This window comes from Varroa destructor, unplaced genomic scaffold, assembly GCF_002443255.2.
Source record: "Varroa destructor unplaced genomic scaffold, Vdes_3.0 BEIS01000001.1, whole genome shotgun sequence".
Classification (NCBI taxonomy): Eukaryota; Metazoa; Arthropoda; class Arachnida; order Mesostigmata; family Varroidae; genus Varroa; species Varroa destructor.
This window is the reverse complement of record NW_019211454.1, coordinates 21,881,363-21,903,076: the sequence shown is the minus strand read 5'-3', so window position 1 is coordinate 21,903,076 and position 21,714 is coordinate 21,881,363. Positions and strand designations below refer to the sequence as shown.

Here is a 21,714-nt window from a genome sequence, read left to right as displayed (position 1 = left end):
TTAAAATATTTTTTTTCTATTTTTATGATTCTTAATAAAGTATCTTATTTCAGTTTTGTAAATCGTCATTTTATTAAAATTGAAGGTATTTCAACGGATTTCAGTGACAATAAAGGTATTTGTCGCAATGGAACTGTGATTATGTCTTTAGGCATATAATTAATACCTCCGAAGTCCCATTCACATGAACTAAGTTATTTAAATATTACACCTATCATACCGCCCTGATAGAATGTCTGTCGCCTACCAAAACACTAACAGGAGACATAACATTTACACAAAATACGACAAGATTAGACGATGCGCGCTTAACGCAACGATCGGGATATTGATCGGATTTGGGTAAATCATACAATTTGTAGTTATAATTATCTAGACTTTGTGAATGAAATATGTTTCGGGTCCAGTTATCGATACGTAAACAAGAGCCAACAGCGGATTACAGTACACTGATCAGGGCTTCTTCAGGAGAACACAACTTTTATTAAGCAGGAGCTAATTAAAAATACGCTGAAAATGATAACTCATGATTGGTTCAGCAAGAGAAAATCGAGTCGGCGTGAATAGTTAATCATCCTTTCTTGGCTTGTCTGATCCTTGCTGTTATTGTCGTTGACGGCAAAGGCGAATTTGCTTCCCTATCCCCTCTTTTGCGTCGTTCTATAAAAATATTATGCAAATCGCTCCGGGGAACACGTGCCTCGCTTTGCCCGTGCATCCAAACGGACTGCCAGGGCCGTTCGATAATAATAGAATCATTCGATATAGCCAGATTAGAGCACGCGTGACTAAACGAAGCGCTCGACCTGATGATCAAAATGAGAGGTAGAATCATTTAGAGATTATCGAACTAAGAGAACGGAGACGCTTGAATCACCGTAATCAATTTTAAAAGTCGAATATAAGATTCATCCCTTGGCTACAAAGGTTAAATTCCTCGAACAGGTACTAACACCGGAACTGATTTTGATAATCACAGCTTTGCGGCTTATACTGATTCTAGATCTAGTTCACTCTATTTAAGAGTATCCCACAGAGAGCATTTCGAAGTTGAGAGAATAACTTCGAAATCGTCTTGGCGTCGCTTGTTTTGTTTCTATAAGTAAGTATAATGATACCATTCATATTTTATTACTAGTAATACCATAAAGCGTGATATCTACGAACGGCGAAATATCGATATCGATCGGCAGAATTTGTAGGAGAAACTCAGGAGATACTTTGTGTATCACAATAGTTTTTTTTTTTTATCTCACAGGTCTACTTTGAAGCATTCAATGAAATGGAGCAAATATATTTCTTTTACGCCTCTTCGAAGCAATTCATAGTAAAGTAGAGCCCGAATGAGGTGGAACGAGTCAATACAATAACAGACAGCATAAATATAAACGATCTAGCTAATTAGCACCCATTCATAAATTAGTTTCGAATTGTACTACTGATAATAGTAGTTTCTTTACACGACTGGCCTCGGTACGAACTCAACCGCGCTTTGAATTTAAACAAGAATGCTGCTAGTTTTTCGTTTTGACTAATATTCCTTCAGATGGCCGATAAACCCCCCGCCCACTCCCAGAACTCGTCAAACTAACCGTTTGCGACCGCCTTCGAACCTCCCAAATATCTTTCGCGTTGTGACGTTTACTAGTAAGCAAAAACATTCTTGTTATTGCACCGTTCTGAAGGGGCAAATATGAATCGTTGAGATATACAAACTGCTCCATCCAACGAAATGTGTGTTTTTCTATATTCCAGTAATTTAATTATGTAGCACGTAGTGAAATGTGTTTGGCCACCTATGGAATTGACCGCGGTGGCTTAAATATGCATGTTCAGGTATATAAAAATCAATTCGTACTCGTCAATTCTCTGTGTTGTATTACCGTCGGTTTTTTGATAGAATACATTGCAAGGTTCGAGGACTAAGGTTAAGTTAAGGACGCACTGGTAGGGCAAATCGGGACGTAATTGCTAACACAAGTTAACGCTCTAGTAATGCATATGTGCGTGAATGTTTGGAAAGAACGAGGTAATAGGCTTGGGTTTGAATGGAAGTAATCAGTCACCTTTCCTAATAATGCCCTCAGAGCTACTCAACGCTGTTTTAAATTAATGGAACACGCAACGTTAAAGCAATGAAGGAAAATTTCTATGCGATAATGCAAAATCTAAAGAAGAGCACCAGTCAGTGTTTAGGGGGGTGGAGAGAAATAGCGATGCGATAGTAGACAGGCTTGCCTCGGTTGCATGTAAATCATGTTTTTACACGAATGCATTCTTATTGTTACTTATAAATTTCGCCCCCTTACTACACTATTAGACTTTCCACTGAAAATCGCAGCACGGAAATCTTTCAGTGCACAATATATATATATAATAATAGCACAATAATAATTTAGGGCGTGGCCCTTGCAAACTCATCCCCCAAGCAGACAAACGCGATAAATATAATGCACTCTTTCATATAACACTCCGCTTTTTTTTTCTTACGAAGACCAGGATTTATTCTTCCGGAGAATGCAGAAATATATATCGTTCCCTTTATGCCCTTGGCAGAAACTTCGACTCTGCAAGAAAGACGTTCAAAGTTGAAGTGGAGCAGCTTTATTCATGATAACTAACATACAACAAAATAAAAATTATTATGCGGTAAACTTGGAGCCTTTAGAGGTTGTTCACGGTAGATCATACAAAACAACTTTTATGGATGACAGCTTCGCTGTACAAAAAGTTACCGCGTAGTCCGCTAAGCTTCGCTCGAAAAAAAAAACAACGCAATTTACAACTAATGGAAAAAACGATAAACCTTAGTATTGACGGGGCAGGCCTGATTGCTGTTACGGCCAACGTTGCTAATGGAAATACGACGTAAGATACGATCATGTGTGAATATATTTGTACTAAGTGTGCCTTTCAGGTGTTTATTTAGCCTTCGATTGAACTTTAAAACCTAGAATACCAAATAAGTTGTGTTAGAGTCCACCACAAATGTTTTCTACTTTTCCTCAAAAAACATACGGTTCTGATCAGTGCAACCTAATATCCAGTTAAACCGGCGCTATATATATATTATAGATAAGCAATTGGGTAGTATTAATGATGTAACTAAATTGTTTAGCGACAAAGGAACTTTTTTCACTCAGACGTAGACGCTACAAGCTATCCTATTTTGGCTCGCTTGTTGGCTACGTTTTCGATCACAATGCACATTTATTCAAAGACAAGAAAGAGCGTATATACTTAAATGAATCATTTTCTATCGATCCGACATTAGAATCAAGGGAAACCTTGAGGCTGTCATAGTTTCTGCTATAATAAAAAAGGTTCTAATATTATCAATGCCCAATCAGCTAACTGCTTTAGTTGTTAAACGATGTCCGGGCGGATACTATTCATCTTTTTGGTATTGAACAAGACCAGTTATCAATATACTATTATGTATTATTTGTGACAATTCAGCCGTTTATATAGTTGTTATATTTACAAGAAATTTGTGCCGTTCTTCTGGCAATCACATTATCTAAATTCCAACGATTCTTCATAAAAACAAATTACTTAGCCTCACGGATCAGTCGATTCCTAATCTCCACTGATTAATACGTTTTTCAAAATATTAGTGCAACTAACGACCAACTAACAAACAACAGTGACATTGTTAATGGTTATTCAATAGAGAAATAGCAAAGGTCACTGAACAAAGCAAACAGAAGTGCACGCTATGATAAAGGGCGAGTCAAGGCAGTATAATTACTTTGTCGTTTGATACGAAGTAAACAGTATAAAGAGGGTATGACCAAATCTCATTGATTACATAGTTGCAGGTTTGCCGTGAAGCTGATGACTCTAATGTCTTTTAGGCCGTGAACCTTTGCTCATGGATGGCCCTTTCAACTAGCAGCTGTCCGCACATGTATCCACAATAAAAAAAAAAAACATGAAATCGAGAGTTCGCCACTTCGATATGTTTAGCCTCAGGGACGAGGCGGGCATCAGTACTACCCCGCAGAATATGCTAACGTTCTCTGGAGCTGCGTTTTTTTTACAGCACTTTAAATCGCAGAAGATAATCTCCCATTTAAAATGAGACAGCCGCCGACCGTTTCTGAAGCGCAGATAAAACCCTGCGCCACTCTAAAAGAAATACTTTTTATCAGTTGGTACGAAAATTAAGAAACCCAATCGCCTCAATAAAAGATCTCAGAATGCCCCAATCGACATGTTTGAAAGCAAATATGTTGTCGCTCAGCCATGTTTGTTCTATTGAACAGCGTCATCATCTTCGGTAAATTAGACCCACTCGCTAACTTATGGAAAATGCGTTTCAGAAAAGAATAACACTGCTTTGGGAGAAGCTTGTTGTAATAACGAATGAACCCTAGTACTTGACAGCTGTACGTTTTTTTAACTTTGTTAATTACAGCTGACAATGCGGAGCTCTAGTTAAGATTTGAAACACTTAGTTCTTTCATATTTTAGTTGATAAAGTTCATAAGAGCAGATTATCTCCACAACAAAAAAGTATAGCAAATTTCAATTGTGTTCTTCAGCACCCAAAGTATATTTTTGTTTGCCAAAACGCTTGTTAAATTTCAGTTTAGGATATATGCGGATCTATAGTAATATAGCAGCTAGGGCTCTTCCACTTGCTACCATTTGCCACAACGAAGGGTCCCTTCAAGCTATGAAAACTTCAATCGATAAGACAAGGCATTCCTCAAATGGAGAACATAATGTGCTTTTGAAGAAAACCAATACATACATGTTTATTTCCTAGCATATAATTTCTCAATTAGCAATAGGTTGGCTTTCTTTTAAGGCCCTATATACCTATTTAGGATTTTTAAAAAATATAGTAATCAATTTACTAATTTTTTACTGTTATTCTCCCGCGCTTTCCCTCTCTCTACCTTAACGAACGTCAATTCACGATCCCAAATTGTCAATTATCTATTTTTGAACTTTCCAAGAAACTTCTACCCCATCATATATATACGCGAACAGGATTTTTTTTAATATATATATTCTTATACATACAAAATATTATCGCGAAATTGATATATATTTCATATATGCACGTACAGACATCTACACAATTGTTTAATCACTCAGAAAATGCAGGTGGTCTTTAGCTGTAATTATGCTGCGCTCGAGATCCGGCTGAGTATACCCAGCAAAGATAATAAGCATCAACTTGCACCTCACTACCCTTACAAACCGCACGATTTAGTTGGTACTTACTGTTCTCTAAGAGGAGAACTCCTGTGATTATAGCCTAGTCAATAGAATAGTGAAACAGTTGAATCTGTGGAACAGTGGCATTTCTGTGTTTCGAGTTCTACGTCTGACATCGCTGTTAGACATCACGAAACAAATTGTCTGTCTATGCCCGGGTCCGAACCTAGGCCACAAGAACGACACCGACACCTGCCGGTGATTTGGCGTTTCTTTCGATAAACGTGGGTCGTAATGGCTACTTGATTTGTGACGGAATTCTTGCTCAAAAAACGTCAGCTCTTCTTGAAAAGAATACGCGAACTTCGCTCATACTGATAATTCGACTAATATAAAGGACAAATCTGATCCGTGGAACAAATACCTCATATTGTACTTTATGGAGCAGGCAACATTATCGTATAATTATCGTATAAAAATATAATAATAAACAACCATAACATGTATATACAGTATTATACCCACCGTTTTAAGCAAAAGCGACTATTAAATTGAGTTGAAAAAACAAAGACATTTACCAACGTAACAGAGTTACCGTCAATCTGTTTTTCTACAATCTAATCATCATTTCTAAATCTGCTCGTGTACGTCAGATGTTGAAATTTATTAAATAGTTACTGTGGATTTGTTCGTTGAGTACACATCCGGCCTAGTTTCTGCGTCTTAGTTTTCTCTAAAAAATACTTATCTCAGCTCATTCTAAGGAACGCATTTTTCACCACCCATGCATCCTGTTCTTACTTGGAGAGATATTGCTAAAGAATTACTATGTGAGTTTTGTTTTTCTCTTGTTCTAAATTACTTTGACTTCTTAGGCATCGAGAACTTGTCCGACCGGAAGGTCCTGTTGGGCGGGTCTTGCTGGATCTCTCTGCCGTTATCATTACTGAGCTTGCGCTTGCCTTGTGTATCTGATTTTTCTTTTGCTATTAATAAATACGCACACGAGCGTCATCGGATCTTCAGGTTCAAATATATTTATGGTCCATAATTACCTGTGCACAAAAGTCAGCTCATTGCATTTCCCTTACAAGGCTTCATCTTCATGATGGAACGTCAGTCAGCAGCGCGATACGATATTTACGAAATTACAAAAAAACTGCGTAGAAAAATTCACTATTCTTATCTATTCACTCTACCCATTCCACGCGAGAGGTCGATCCGGCAACGACATACGGTATTAAAAGATTTGATAAGGCAACATACGGAGTCACGCTTCTGGCAGGAGATATTCATTTTTCGATCGAGAGGGCAAAGTTCGACGCCAATGCTCTTTTCCGAAGGAAACCTGAAATTTGTTGAAGTGTGCGTTGGAAATTGGGTTGGGGAACCCAGCGAGTTCAACAGTTCTCGGCCATCATCGCTATCATTGAATGATATGGACGTCAAGTACTGAGTACGTACATAAAAAAATCAAAACAAGCTCTCTATTGAAATTGGAATCATCTTGTAGACGAAACAGAGGTAGGCGCTAACCGGTCTAACAGTTGACTATGCACAAATCACTCGAAAATGTCTTTATAAATTTGCAATAACTTTGTCGTCGTGTCGTGTATGTCAGAAGTATCCATCGTTAACGTCGATCGCTTGATTTCACTTGCCGGTTTTTAACGGGCATAACGCGTACACAATCAATTTCATCATCCGGCAAAGGACTATTTAACTGCATAGGCACATCACATGCTACAGTGATGTTGTTTTTCAGTGTGCAACAATGACTGTTGAAGCTACCTGGTACTATTGACAAGTTACAAAATCGAAATAACCTCACGACGAAAACAGTTACTTCCAGTTCAAAAAAAAATGAAGATGTGACGATATCTGAAATAGTACCATTTGACACGCACGTGGTAGTATGTTGCTAATGTAGCAACAAATTACACACACGAGATTATACACGAGCCGTCACGTTTTCTAGTCGCTTACAACGTATACGATTTTTCTAATATGTACCTTTCCGATACGAATAATTATTGATCAAGAGAAGCGTCTCAACCTACCTAACCGCAGGCCCGCTGGTTTGCTCAGAGAGGCGGCTTTTACAGTATAATAACGATTTCGTATGGCATATCCAGATCAACGAGTGTGCTATTAACAGATAAACTTACAGTTACATAGTTTAACAATGACGTGGGCACTTTGTGTAAGTTCGTTGGTTACGATATACGCATTTCATCAAAAAACTGAACTGACCAAAATATATTGTTTCTCCATCACAGAAAAAGACATATTAATATTACCCTGTGGAGCACGCCAACATAAGAGCACAAACGGCAGCAGTGATAATGAAGCCTATTTTAAAATGGCACAATAGTATATTCATGAAATTGGCAAGGAAAATCATTGGTGCAAAAAGAATACGGTTGCCATATTCGAGGCTGTTCTTTTGAAGTGTAAAAGGGACAGCACCCCATTCAGTGCTTCACGTGCTAATTCTTTAGTAGTAGTTGTTTTTTTTTTTGATACTTTACTGATCTATTTGATATTGGAGTAGATATAACCCTTAACCTTGAACAAAAAGCGAAACTCTTATAACGAATATTAGTATAGGTCCTTGAATCATGCTCCCGCAATACATCAAGCGAACACGCACGCTGACTTAATGCTTCCATTTGCATATGTTGGTCTACATAGAGAATATTATTTTGAATTATCGCGCTCCGTATTACTCTGGTATCGACGCGCTTACACATTACTAATATTTTAGCGTATCTGCAAGACCTCGTCCGTTCGTGGAAGGGACGCAGGAGATGTTGCCAAAAGATAATTTTGAAAGAGATAATTTTGTCATTGTGTTCGACAAGGAAACCCAGCACCGACACGTGCCATGTATTGCCTGCCGTTCCCTGCGCTGAAACGTCACACAACTGTGCCCTTTCTGACGTTTTCGAGTCTCTCAGCCATTAGACACACAGTTCACAAATCGGATATTCAGCACAAGTAGGCAAAGGATATGAAGCTCCTCATGAAGTAAACACGAGTGCCTTTTGCGAGCCACAGCGAAGCGCGTAACATTGAATTATTTAGCACGAATGGGAACTCTAAGTATAGTAAAACCTTTACAACAGCAACAATTTGGTAAACATATGCATGTTTCGAATTTCGACAGAAGGTCTCGAGGCAGAAAAAATAGAAGGATTGTTCCTATATTGATTCTAATATTGATCGACTTGAGTCGATCATTTATTTCAAACGACCTTTCCCTAATCAATCGAACACAGATTGTCCAGGCTTTTCAGCTTCTATCCAAAGGCAATAAGGTGCCAATTAGTTTTAAAGAGATGCCAGTTAGTACTAAGTTCACACTGCGGCAAAAAAAAAAAGAATTCTAAACGGTGCTTGTCCCTGCATAGAGCCTAAAAAAATCTAGACTGTTTATGTCTGTATGTAGGCAGACCTTTAGACATTGACCTTTCAGGTCAAGCTGTTACTGACAATGCACGAAACTCAAGAGTACAACGAGCTTAGAAAGCTAAGTTTAAAACTAAGTTCGACTGATTACCAGTCAACATGACTTGAAATGCTCTGAATTCTAGCGTAGTGAAACATTTTGCGCTACAAGCATTCAACGTAGCGGGCACCGTTTTTACTGAAGACATTAGTGCGCCAGCGTTCGGTGCCGCCTATTACGCAAGAAGGGAAGTCGCAAACACATAGACAAAGATTTGACAATTATCGCTAAGTAAAAATACGGTAACTTTTATCGCTACAAATGGATCTGTGATCTGCGAAATCACTAGCGTTATGGTATTTTCATAGGAGTAATTCGGACTGAATTAATTGTTATGCGAGGACAGTTTTTTTAATAACGTTTTTAATTTAGTGAACTGATACAAGATGTAAGTCTATGGCTGTATACAAGTTTGAGCAGCAGGTGCACATTCTGATACCGTCCCGATGATATCAGCCGTATCGGCGGAACGCGAACTCAAAAGTGAAATTTGAATGATACGATACGTCTTCGACTGAATTTCTCTACTGAATGCTTAACTCGTCTAAGTGGTTTTGTGTGTTCGAAGACACTGTTACAGCTAGATAAAACCTTTATATTTTTTTATGGGATATTTTCAGGGCAAGGACAAGAGACTTGCCAGTCAACATTCCCGAAAGACATCCGGTTCATTTCATGATTTGCTTGCAGATAAAACAACTATTTGTGTTTATGGTATCTGTATAGATACTCACATCAACTATAGCACCCGCAGCTGCCACCTTCATCGAAGATGAGGCCAGCAGGCCGCGGGTCTAATAGGTAGCCATCGACGGGCTTATTGTCACTCCATGGCCCAATAAAAACGCTACACACGCGATGCCCTCAGTTCACTGCCGTCGTTGATATTTGCGTAGGTAAATGATTTCATATGACGTTCTTATGTCGTAGTGGGCAACTGGGAAAAGAGCACCTCTCAGATGCTGTAAGAGTTCTTTGAGAGGGGGTACTTCTACGCGGCTTTCGTGCGAAGGATCATCCAACTGACATGGCGCTATAATTGTTGGAGTTGCGAGAGGCTCACAAACCAAGCCGAGCATGACGTATATATATATAGGAGCTCTTCGTACTTTCTGCAAAACTTCACAAGAAAAAAGCCACTTGCAGCAGCAGCAGCAGCAGTAGCAGCCATGTTCGTTTGGAGCGCAATCACACTCGGTTAGTCTTCACCGCACTTCATTTCACTCATTGCTAGATACAATAGGTCCTCATTCTAAATAACGATGCTCGTTCCTCGGATCTGATTAGCCTATCCGCCCACGCTACCTAGTGTGAGTCCGTATCTAAATGACTGAAGCAAAATACTGATTTGACAGAAACAAGACCCGATTCAATCCGATGTAGAAATTCAATTTTTAGTAGATTCATTCGTTAGTGACCTGTTATGATCTACATGAGTGCTATTGCTTTTACTGATGAACAGGGGAACGTGCGTAGTTTAATAAGCTAAGTTTCTCTGTACTAAGCGGTTACAAGTATCATTAAGCTTGACGCGATTATGAAAGCAGTGTCAGATGTGAGCTTAGGAGATATAATGCTTGATCCAAATATCTTGCTAGGAACATTTGTAGGAATAAGTAGATGGCAGTTAGACTCGTCCGTGGTAAAACCATACTGCTGTTTGATAAAAAATTGATTTCGATCAGGTCTAGTCGCTCAACTGGCACAGGCAGCCTCGGTGCCATGCGATCCCAAAGTGTTGGACGAGGCCTCGACACACATCATCTTCCTGTCTAGTAACATAGATTTTCCGATAACGAGCGAAGGCCTTACCGAGTCATGTCCTAAAAGCTTCAGTGCACTTCAGACCGCTAACGATTACGTGGACAACTGCGTCGGAGGTCTCGGTCAGTATTGGATACGATTTTCAGCATAATCGCTATTCTGCGCTCGCACTTTCGCATTGTATCTCCAAATGACAAATCAAATGAATCGTTTTAGTATTGATTAGACCTGTTCTTGCCGACGTGATGATGAGTTCGGTCACAAACCGCTCTACTCGCAGGCATCCATATATGATCTGACGTATCGATTGCGATGATGCCAGTTGTACTTATTGATGATAGATCTATCTTCTTCTTTCTGTGAATGTTTTTTTCACACAACAGCTAAAGGCATGCTAAAGCTCGTCTTCGAGGGCGCAAGCAAAGAAATAAACAGCAAGTGCGTCGAGGGTGCAAAAGAGCGTGAAGAATATCTGAATATGGCTGAGTGCATTATTCTGAAGGCCGGTAAACCTATTCAGGCTTGTAATGCTAAGGTGAACGCCATCTTTGAAGCAACTCTCGCCAAGCCCAAAAAGGACCGCATCCCGCTCAGCTGCTGGTATGCATTCATGTCGTCAACGCACAAAATAGAGTCATGCGCGAACAAAGTCGCTCGACAGGTGGGAAGTCTTTATCTGTCCGTTTGCCAAAAAAGGGCAATATTAGCTACTTATTGCTACCAGGAGCAAATCTATCTACAAAGACCCTTCAACTGTCGAGCGACTATTTTCAAACTGTCAAGAGATTTTTGTTCACTCGTGTGTGTCAGCGATATACAACACTCAATTAATTATAGCTAATCACTAATTATATTTTTATTTATTTATTTATTGTTGAGATACATAATTTTGCTAGGTTGCGTAGTAACTTTATTTCGAATTCTAGGTTAACTCGATTGCAGCAACGAAAGGAGATCAGTAGTAGATTTCGTGCCTTTCGGCGATAAATATAGTATAGCTTATGCTAACAGTGGCTCTGTGTTAAATTAGAAATCATCATACAGTTTGAGCTGGCAAACATGACCAGGTTTGCCTCGGTATGATATAACAGTATATTTGATTAGTTCTTTTGCTTGGGTCACCCTCAATGTGGTTTTGGCAGCTCCTTTGCCGAGTTCGCTTTCTCAGATACCGAAATAACCATACAGAAGTAGCCACAAAACAGACCACAGTCTTCCCTGGAATCAAATGTACGTTGACACAGTCGAAAAGATAGGCCTGTATATGTAACATCAGAAGGCAACCCAGCCTACGGCAAAATAACCCGTTCGATACAATTCCATATGTGTGACTTCCCTTCGGCCAATATCGGTGTTTCCGCAAAGGCTAAATTGACTAGATGGTAACCTTTTAGCTATGACACATTTAAAAATATCACCAACAACTGCTGCCACCGTGTTGGCTGAGTGGCTGATCGAACTTAGCTGGCTCTTAACTTAGTTTTGTTTCCTAGATACTTCCCTAACCTTACTACTAAAATGATGGTGCCATTTAAAGTGCATTTATTGTGAAAATATATAGCCGTTCATTTTTCGACGGAGATGATCATATCACTAATGGCAAATTAGCGTACGTCGCTTGCGGAGGTAATAAGGCCATCGCCGTAGCGCTGTGCCATACGAAATAGCTTATAATAAGGATAAAATGCTGTGCGATAGTGTGAGTGGATTGCGGAAAAACACTTATGTATATAAGTGTTTTTTTTATGACTAATTTTTTTGCCCTTTCGTTTGTCAGTTACATGAATGAACTTTACGAATGTGTCCAAAACGCGTCATCGATCTGTGGTAAGGACGCCGAGGTTCTCACCAAGAATATTATTGACAACTACGCTGGTGAGCTCACGGACTCCGTGTGTGCAGCCTGGCGCCCAGGAAGTAATAAATGCAACGCTCTGCCAAAAATCAAGCCCGTTTCGAAGCCGACCTATCAAACTTTCGTGCCATCTTTAGTTGAAGTCCTCTCTTCCCTCTCGAATTAAGTGCGGCCTATAGACGTCACTACAGTGCGCCCTGGGCGATACATTTCCACAGGACAATCAGACTGTCGATCTTACTTATGTATCACTTGCCATTGTTCATGCAATTTCCGTAAATAAAAAAAAGTATGCACGCTTCATATATGTGGAATTTTTATTCTGCACTATGTCGATATCGTTCATTGAAAAATATCAGTGAAATTGTGAGTAATCCTTCGAACGAATGTTCGTGTCAACAGGTAAAGGTAAGCCACTAGGACAAGCAGCGAGAGCTGTAGGTAGGTTGAACAGATGTTTATAGGTTGAAACAATTTTCGACCGTATTGCACCAGTAGCGTTCATGGATGGTATAACGGACGATAAATAATAAGTCTGTATAAACATCGAACGAAATCTTTTCTAATGTATATATAAAACACTGCTGATGTAAGAGAGCGATCCCAAAATATGAAGATACGATTTTCGTTCTGCCTTTCTGCGCACCAGATCAAAATAATGTGGGGTACTGATCTTATAAAATAAAATAACTACGTCGGCAAGACAACTGTTTTATCATTTCTATTTTTTTTTTTTGCTTTATAAAATACAAAACTATTTATTCTGCGGATTGGAGTGGACAGTGCTTACATTTGCAGTCGCTGTTTTCAATCGAAATTGCACGGAACTTGAGGCCGCATCAAGTACAACAGCTGCCGCCCACCTATCCTACAATTTTTCTTATGACGGCACCCTAAACAAATAGGAAGCTGTCCCTTTGGGGCGCCGATATCATGCTCAAGTTCGCATGGTAGTAAGTAATGTACTCGCATCAAAAATGCAACTTGCGCTCGTAGTTACTTACGCATTCGAAGGACAAAGTATTTACGATTATAAAGATATATTATTAGTTATCATCATGGATAATAAGTGAAACACAATCGGCCAGAACAAATTGTAAGCAAAGTCCTTAAATCACTGTGCGAGGGAATAAAAAATACCACTAATTCTTAAATATATTCGAGCCTGTATATATCTGTATCACCATTGACTTAAGTCAGTAATTCAAGTTACTAACTAAACCTTGGTTCCTTAACCTGCGGTATCGAAAAGTCCATCCAGCTTTTAGAGTCAACCACTGAAGCCTCGAACACGCCTAAAAACATAATCACCACCTTAGTAAGAATAACTTACCTGAAATTCCCCTAAAAACCAACACTTACTCCAATCCACAGGTACCTTCTAAGGCACATTTTTACTGCACAGAACCAATCGAATATTTTTAAAAAGTACTTACGAAATAATAAAAGATACATTTATCCAAAACAAAAAAAAAGAGCAATGTTCGTCCCATAAAATCTCTTCTTTTAAAAATGAATCTTAACATTTGGCTGTCCTGATGCTGACTGCTTGTTATATCAAGCGATCAGAGTTTTTCTCGACAGACGACAGCTTATCCGTTGCCAGCTACAATTTGTTAGTTAATTCCGGTCTACGATCCACGTCACGATGCCAGTGACCATTTAGAACTGTCGTTTGCTAAACAAATATTTCATCCCCTCCTTCCGCCCCAGAAAATAGCAAAAAGACCGCATCTCACCCGTAACAGATCAAGGAGACAGTAAGTGAAAACGAAAACTAAACAGGGCTTCTGCCTTAATCAGAGCGGCTACCCGTAACAACGGTAAAACAGTTCAGAATTTACGTAAGCATCGGTGTCTATACTCATTACTACGACATAGTGAAACCTACAGCGTAACGTTACACACGTTAGTTGAAAGAATGGTAATCAGATGGATAGACCTAGCGGTCCAGGAAAGATCTTTTAATACAAATCCATATTTAAAACTGTGAGTCAGCGTGGGGACTTACCTTCAAGTCAAAATGGTCGTACTTTAGCGGTGTTTTCCATGACTCGATTGACCCAGATTAAACTTCGCGTGTATCAGTACCCCATTTTCGCTAGGTTTGCATCGTTGGCGTTAATTTTGTTTCCTACAACGAACAACATTCATGCTGTCCATTTATAATAAGGCTCATCCCGTCAGCCCGTATCTAGGCAGTGGTCGGCGGACATCCGATATTGCAAGCGGTTTCGAACGCTTTTCGTGTTCAATAGTTTCAGGCCACAATCGGCGCGTCCATCCGTCAGAAATAACAACTGGTCAAAAGTGGAAGACCCCTGGGATCGTGGAACCGGAGCGCGGCTAGCTCACATAAAACGGCTTGAATGGCGAGGCAGAGTCGATGGTCCCCCGCAGAGTTCGTTCTCACCCGCTACCAAACCCAATAAAAGCAGGCACGTTTCTCAAGTAGCTCACAGAGTGTTTTTTTTTTATCAATAATCTTCACACAGCACGATTATGTGAGACACACACACGCGTAAAACACATGAAAGATAAAATCTAAATGGGTAGTGAATACATCTTCAAAGTTTTCTATTAGCTGATATTTAGCAGTGCAGTGAACACAAGAGGATCTAACTATCAACCGTAATTGCAGTATTTTTGAAAGAGAATTATTAGAAAATAGAACAAGAACTTCAGTCGGCTCAACCCAGATGCGATTCGGCGAAACTATTTACGGTGTAATGAGGCACTTCGTTCAACCTGTGCTGCCGTCTGTACTAGCATTATTTGCTCCGTTCATTGTGGCTGCTCCGGAACCACGTGATGACGCTCACTTCCAGGATAACGCATCAAATCGTAAGCATTAAGGAAGCGTAAAGCGAAATTAAATTTACTAATCATATCTAAATACAAGCTTATCTTATCGTCGCCACAAATGTCATAGATATAACACGATAAAAACAAACATATATCGATCAATTTTAGTTTCATCATACCTATCTGCATGCATTTTCCGATTATCGTTATCTATCACTGACGGCAAAATTTATATATTTTTCGCGTATTTGCTGCTCATCCTCTACTCTAACGAGCCGGTGGAAGCGTATTCGAAACAGAGACGTTCTAACTAAATAACCTGCTAAAAATTTCGTAAACGATCCCAATACACGCTTTCTGCATTTGTACCAAAAAAAAAAATAGAACACATTTTGAGAAATGATCACTAAACGATATCGCCGTCATTTGTCAATCTTTTGGCGAAGCTCGAGCAAGTTTCCGGCAATCCCGTAACGGGTCCCTGTATGTGGCTGTGTATTAAAAAAAAACAGATCCACCAAAATCTGATGCAGACGCCGCTGAACGAACCGCTTTAGAGGCGCGTGTGAGCGTTCTACTGCGAGACAAACTTCAGGCTTTTGGCTGTATCATGCGGACATCGGATCTCGAGAATGACATTCCTGTACTGGATCCATTAAAGGTCAAACCGAAAAATATTACGCCAGCCTTCGGGCCAGATGTATTCGACGTTCGATTTTCCAACATGAAGGTAAACCGGTAATGTATATACATTATTATATATATTAGGCTTCTCTGTAGATTAGCGGTAAATATATACGTACGTATAAAATCTTGTATATTATACCTAAAAGGTCGCATCTATTAGTTAGCATAAGCGAATTATCGCGCGCATATTTCAGTAGTTTGTAGTATGAAAATGAGAGACACCTGTGAAGGGTACAGTGGTGTAGCGCTTCGGGATTAGAATGCTATAAAAAATCATCGACCAGCACCAAATAGTAGAAGAAGGAGTAGGGTTAAATTAAGCTAACTGGCCGACTAAGTTACTATTCTGTGTGAATCTATATCAATTGCTAGTTATTTTGTTTTACATTGCAAAGTGTGTCCTGTATCTTTTCCTTATATCAAAGATCGTTTCTGAATTTAAATTGTTTTACACGAATAGACACGAATGCGTGTTTGTGGCGGTCTGTTGAGAACACTACGGAAATGTTATTTCGGCTTTCAATGTGGCTTCAGTTCGAGGGACTATCGGACTTTATATTGAATCAAGTGTCATCCGACTTTCGCGACTTTCGCATTAAGATCTCAGTGCTGATTCCCCGCGTCACGACGAACCTAAATTACAATGTAAGCAATAAAGCAAACCATAAAAGACAATAGTAAACAGTATTGCAAACGTAGTATGACATCGTTGACAATACCACAGATCAGGGACGCGAACAGAGAGAGATACGATCGAAAGGAAAAAAGCAGTCGTAAAACGCTCCGTTAGCATATATGGTTTAATCGTTATAAGAAACAATTGTTGTAATGATGGTTTATTAATGATGATATCTGGTTCAAGTCCCGCCAACGTTACGTGACCTCATAATCGGTGTGAACAATACTTAAGTAGACATTTATTTCTGTCAACCATCTATGTTCGATTCTGCTGGGTTGTATATAGGTAACAGGCAGCCTGTACGACTTATTCCGTGTAGCGGGTGCAGGTGAGGCCCGAATCGAATACACTGATGTCTTTATGAGAACCGTCTTGTATCTGGATATCATCGACAACAAACTTCAACTAGCGTTCGCGGATCAGCCTTATGTCGATTTCTCGTCAGCCCAGGTTAAGGTATAGTAAAGCTAGAACAATAAAAGGTATAGAAAAACTGAATCTAGCAGCAGAAAGTAAAAACAGATAGTCAAGGTAAAATGGAAGGCTTCGGACAATACGTACGATTAGAAAGAGTTCTTTGGGCAACATATAGACTTATCTTCTATCCATTAATTTATAACCTTTACGATACTCAATCTGTAAAAACAGGTATATCCTAAATAAGAATAAGGAATCGTCCAATATCTAAGTGAGCAAATAGAAGATTGATTTTTGCGCGGATTTTTCTTTGACTAAGATGCCATCTCCCTACCCCCCGTCCGCCCCGTCGTTACAGACATTAGGTATACTCTCAAGACATTTGCCAAGCCGAACTAACCTGCTGCTCGTTGCATGAAATGTTCACTAGGTAAACGGCAGCAACGGGCCCAGTTCGAACCGACACTTCAACGATCTGTCTCATCAAGTAGCCCCCATTGTATTTTGGGTGTTCGCTGAAGACGTCGCATCCGCGCTCGAACCCCACCTAGAATTCTACTTGAACGCTCAATTAGCCAGAATATCTCTACCACCGCTAGCTTACGCTCTACGAGATCGAGTTCAGCCTCCTAAAGTACGAATGCCCAGACCTATGCCTTACAACTACGTATCGTCAATGTACTTCTACCCGCTCAGATTGTACTAACAACCGATTATTTATTACAGTTATTGAAATCTAGCCTTGTGTCAAGTATAACTAAATATGTAATAACTTACAATTGTTTACAAGTGTCGTTTGTATTAGCGATACCAGTAAAAAGCGCCCAGTCGCACGAATACGTCAGCACACTAGCAGAAGGAGCACGATAATGCGATAGTTCCTCGTTATTGACGATACACGACTTTGGAAACGGTGCGATAGACAATGGTGTTTCCACTGTGGCCTTTGAGGTGATCCCCATCTGATAAAAAAAAATTAAAAAAAAAAACAAAGCTCTGTCATTTTTGATAGTAACATAATAAACTCACTTCGAACCACACCCCGTTGTTTTGTTGGTGCAAAAATTCGGTCATTTTTTAGAAGCCGGTATCTATTTTCGGGATAATTCCGCTCGTGTGAACATCGGTCATTCAATTGCGTGAGCAATCGAGAACTCTTTTTCGAACGTCCATTGGCTTCAGACAACATGCGGACAAATCGATTCAACTGACTAGCACTTGACAGCGAACTTAGGCTGTGCTGTCACATGACAACGAAGATTTTTTCGAAGTACGGGTGTCAAGGATCATTGGCAAGCAACCAAATAGCCTGACATAATCGAGCAGAGGTCGCGCACATCAAGCGATTCCCAACCATATCATTATTGTTGCGGACAAACACGTTACCCGACACAGGTTGAATATAGGCGTGCAAAAACACAATTTCATCAGTTCGGCCTGCAATATATAATTTTCGCGCAACGCAAAGAGTAAATAGATATACGCACATATATATGTATGGATATAAAGTGAACAATAAATGCATTTTTTTATCGTCTCTCGCTGCGCAACTGCTGAAATTTATCAAAGTATCGTCAAGCAGAAGCCGTCGCTTGTCACTATAATGGTGACAAAAATGTTTCTAGCAAAAGTACTAGTTGTACCTGTACTTGCCGTGGCCGTGCGTCGAGACAGTCGGAATCAACAATGTTGAAAAAGGAAAAATTCAAGGTCTTGCAAAGTGGCTAATATTAGTGGAGGGAAATTTTTTTTTGATGTGCCTTCCATTAAAAATTGGATGCTAAATTTGACCAACTTAATTATTAATTAATTAGTAATAATTTTATTATGTAATATAGTTTTTATTGTTCAGTGCAGATATAGACGTAATAAACGATATCTAAGTAGGCAAAGGCGAAGCTAAAATACGAGTTTATGTCATTGCTGCCCGATCCATGGTTCATTACGGATAGATTTTTGTCGGATTATACAATAGTGTAATAATCGATTTTTTTAGAAAAATAAGTAAAAATAAAACTGTGGTAAAAGAGGATTAATGCGGTGCGATGTCAAATGAACGATAAATTGTCAATCGTTCCTTTAGTAGAACTTGTGGAAAGGAGAAAAAAGCTGACGTAACTCTTGCACACTCTATTTAATCTCCGCCTCAATAAAGCCTGACCTATGTGCTCAGCATTGTATATGTACGCCCCGTATCGCTGCAATACAAAAAGAATATATTGTTTTTATAATCTTGTTATCTGCAGGAACTGTGCAAGATGCCATTCTCGTTGGGAACGGCGAGAGCCGCCCCTAGAAGAGCTGAACAGAACGTTTGATGAGAAGAGAGCAACGGATAAGGAAGTACTCCAAACGACGAGCTCCAACAATGGAGCAGTCTGAGAGCAACAATTTAGTGACATGGGGACGGAGTTCGAAACAAGAAAAGGACCAAGGTCCGCTTGAAGTAGGCAACAACAATATTCTATATAGTCTACGTTTTAGTATCATTTACGGCGTGTGATGTGAACGAATTGTGATTCCTTTCATTATAAACGTTTTCTAATTTTTTTTAATTCAGAATTTGCTTTAAGTATATTACACCAGAAACTGTCTCGTGTTTCTCTAATTTACAGCATTGACGTGATACAAGAGGGTGTGTGCGGGAAGACCACAATGCGTGGTATGAACCCGTACATCTAAGTCACGTGTAGCAGAATACCACGAATTACCTCAAGCCATTAGTGCCTTAATATGGTAAATTATCTAACACTAATACTGCTTATACAAACAAATTATTTTTTTAGTAAGCAGGCAAAAGGGCCAATAATACGTACATGGCAAATTCTATCTGTACAAAAAACAGAATTATTATAGTCTTAAATATCGATGACATCAATATATATTAATAGTTGTATTCTTACCTAACGTTCCCCGGCTCTACATGATAGGGATTTCTAGATATGCTCCCTGCACTTGAAAAGTTCTAAAAGCCCAGTTACCTTTCTGCTAATGGACGAGTGACTGAACACGTGTTAAGCTCGTTTTGCTTAGATTAGAAAATTTTAGTCTAACCTAGCTGGGTCTATGTGCTGGCAAAGACAGCATTTTCAACACTCCTCATTTGTTATAAATTCCGGTTAAAAATTGCGGAATCGACCTGGCTATGTATGACGATGAGGCTTATTTGGCTGAAGGTATTTCTTAAAGGTAGCTTATTAGATGAGCACTACGAGACTTATGTATACACTAAAGAATTAATCTGTGGCATGCCTCGGAAGTTTCGAAGGCCCGCCAGGTCCGCTGATGGGATTACCTCAGCGCGAACCCTGACTTACAAGTAATTTCTTTCTGCCATTTCTTTTCCATATTAATTACTATCATAATAACTCTTATCTCTTTTTGCGCTTCCAGTAGGCCTGGGAAAAAAGCATCCTGGAAACAACTTCCTTGGTCGTAAGAGCCTTACGTTAAGCTATACTGTGATCCTTAGGAATTGGTCTGGTGACCCTTTTATCCCGTTCTCCTATTGAAATAATCCAGACGCTTTTCATTCCAATTAAATCATCCTCCATTAATCAAACTCTTACCACACGGCATGTCGGTTACTACACGAAGAAAAACAGATCTCGGCTTTAGCATTGCTGATACAGACCCAAATAAATGTTGGCCCGTTTGCGTACGTATAATTGTAACCTTAGACAAGGCGTCGGTTGCCCGTCGAAACTTCAGTCAGCCCAGCTTTTCGCTTATGGAAGGTTGCCTTCACTTCAACATGCTGACCCCGTCTTACTTAAAAAAACAAACATATAAAATATTAAAATCGCTTGGAAAATTCGATTTTGTAATGCTTGAAAAAGCCCTTTCAATATTCAACAATTCCAACAGAAATTTCCCGAAATAGCCAAAATAATAAAGCAAGTTAATTTGCCAAACACGAGTAACAATATGTTTTTTGACAAAAGATTAACCCATCTCCCAAATGTCATGCACTATAAAAAGTTTGATAAGACCAATTATTACGTGGGTTATGACAGGAAAGTAGACGAACGCAAAGACTACTGTAGGCAGCTGTAGATGGACACAAAGAGGGCAATAGATAGAACAGTTTCTGGGGCGTGTACTAAAGTGTAACTCGTTTTACCGAGACTGTGTGGAATACTTACCAATGCGCCGACTGCGTAGCCCTTCATATAGCTTTCTTCTACCTGCCGACAACTCAGCGAAAGGACACCCAGACAGATATCGGATCGTGGTATTCTATAGATAGATAGACAGACAGACAGACTGGAACACAAACGGCGAGCTTCGTCACACCTGTCAACCCCTCGCCCTGTGTAGACGCTCTTGCTTGGCAATTCGACAACTCTCCTTCTCTCTATCCGACAAAGCTCTTCTGACTCAGGCATAGGGAGGCGCATATCGTCGTAATAACACATTCGTATTATATTAAGGCGCAACCCGCAAGCTCGGCCTCGCATTCTCTTCGGCGTTTTAGTTATTCTGTTTTTATACTGAAAACAAATGAAACCTGTTTGTCGGCCGGTCTAAGAAACTTCCCTCTTCTAGTAGCCCTTTCTCGTAAACACAATAGCTACGCGGCTGACTTTGGGACAACTATACAGGGAAATTCAGACTAGACAAAGCCGCGGGCTTCGCCCTGCGCCAGTCTTGCTGTTGATTTAAAAAATTTACTCGTTTGAAGTTGTAGCCAGCCTATTGTATCTAATCTATACTATAAATAGCTCGTTATAATTGCAGTGCTTTACCTAGCCCGTTACGCTTTTGCCCGTTACGCTTTTTTTTTTTAATATATTTCAGTAGTTATCTACCCTGGTGGAATGA

At 39.6% G+C, this 21,714-nt stretch overlaps 3 protein-coding genes and 2 long non-coding RNA genes across 14 annotated transcripts; 3 read left to right on the top strand and 2 right to left on the bottom strand.

Annotated features, from left to right (window-relative positions):
* Positions 1-439: 439 nt before the first annotated feature.
* Positions 440-8,540, bottom strand: LOC147758380 (uncharacterized). 2 transcript variants are annotated; one of them, XR_015318534.1, is made up of 2 exons: positions 6,228-8,540; positions 440-806 (listed from the first exon to the last, which is right to left on the bottom strand). It is a non-coding gene; the product is annotated as an uncharacterized LOC147758380 (long non-coding RNA). The 2 variants fall into 2 exon arrangements; XR_015318535.1 differs by lacking the exon at positions 6,228-8,540 and adding an exon at positions 954-1,088.
* On the top strand, positions 992-4,231 carry LOC147758381 (uncharacterized). The gene is made up of 2 exons (XR_015318533.1): positions 992-1,102; positions 3,816-4,231. It is a non-coding gene; the product is annotated as an uncharacterized LOC147758381 (long non-coding RNA).
* A 1,178-nt stretch (positions 8,541-9,718) lies between the features above and the next one.
* Positions 9,719-12,607, top strand: LOC111243365 (uncharacterized). Its single transcript, XM_022788808.2, has 4 exons — positions 9,719-9,880; positions 10,369-10,569; positions 10,831-11,047; positions 12,225-12,607. Exons 1-4 carry the CDS (start codon positions 9,853-9,855, stop codon positions 12,466-12,468), a joined length of 690 nt encoding a protein of 229 aa, XP_022644543.1. The 5' UTR covers positions 9,719-9,852; the 3' UTR covers positions 12,469-12,607.
* On the bottom strand, positions 12,239-21,397 carry LOC111243369 (uncharacterized). Of its 7 annotated transcripts, none has more exons than XR_015318523.1 (6): positions 21,036-21,397; positions 20,460-20,661; positions 17,668-17,852; positions 17,291-17,445; positions 14,314-16,940; positions 12,239-13,597 (listed from the first exon to the last, which is right to left on the bottom strand). XR_015318523.1 is itself a non-coding variant. In XM_022788812.2 (4 exons), exons 1-3 carry the CDS (start codon positions 21,348-21,350, stop codon positions 16,925-16,927), a joined length of 516 nt encoding a protein of 171 aa, XP_022644547.2. In that variant the 5' UTR covers positions 21,351-21,384; the 3' UTR covers positions 12,239-13,597; positions 14,314-16,924. The 7 variants fall into 7 exon arrangements, 1 of the variants encoding a protein (XP_022644547.2); XR_015318524.1 differs by having other exon boundaries at positions 20,525-20,661; XR_015318525.1 differs by having other exon boundaries at positions 20,566-20,661.
* Positions 15,002-19,277, top strand: LOC111243363 (uncharacterized). 3 transcript variants are annotated; one of them, XM_022788805.2, is made up of 6 exons: positions 15,002-15,146; positions 15,620-15,837; positions 16,329-16,439; positions 16,759-16,929; positions 17,321-17,524; positions 19,137-19,277. In XM_022788805.2, the coding sequence occupies exons 1-6, from the start codon at positions 15,002-15,004 to the stop codon at positions 19,206-19,208; spliced, it is 921 nt and encodes a 306-aa protein (XP_022644540.1). In that variant the 3' UTR covers positions 19,209-19,277. The 3 variants fall into 3 exon arrangements, with proteins under 3 accessions (XP_022644540.1, XP_022644541.1, XP_022644542.1); XM_022788806.2 differs by lacking the exon at positions 19,137-19,277 and having other exon boundaries at positions 15,641-15,837; positions 17,321-17,669; XM_022788807.2 differs by lacking the exons at positions 16,329-16,439; positions 19,137-19,277 and having other exon boundaries at positions 17,321-17,669.
* Positions 21,398-21,714: the final 317 nt, after the last annotated feature.

Bases quoted from the DNA above. Each gene is read 5' to 3' on its own strand.
- LOC111243363 (XM_022788805.2), top strand. From the start codon at position 15,002: ATGCGATTCGGCGAAACTATTTACGGTGTAATGAGGCACTTCGTTCAA. The intron at 15,147-15,619 runs GTAAGCATTAAG...AAAAAAAAACAG, and splicing joins CCAGGATAACGCATCAAATC to ATCCACCAAAATCTGATGCA. The intron at 16,930-17,320 runs GTATAGTAAAGC...AATGTTCACTAG, and splicing joins TCTCGTCAGCCCAGGTTAAG to GTAAACGGCAGCAACGGGCC.
- LOC111243369 (XM_022788812.2), bottom strand. From the start codon at position 21,350: ATGCGAGGCCGAGCTTGCGGGTTGCGCCTTAATATAATACGAATGTGT. The intron at 17,853-21,035 runs GTAAGTATTCCA...TTTTTTTATCAG, and splicing joins GCTACGCAGTCGGCGCATTG to ATGGGGATCACCTCAAAGGC.
- LOC111243365 (XM_022788808.2), top strand. From the start codon at position 9,853: ATGTTCGTTTGGAGCGCAATCACACTCG. The intron at 9,881-10,368 runs GTTAGTCTTCAC...GATTTCGATCAG, and splicing joins TTGGAGCGCAATCACACTCG to GTCTAGTCGCTCAACTGGCA. The intron at 10,570-10,830 runs GTCAGTATTGGA...TTCACACAACAG, and splicing joins CAACTGCGTCGGAGGTCTCG to CTAAAGGCATGCTAAAGCTC.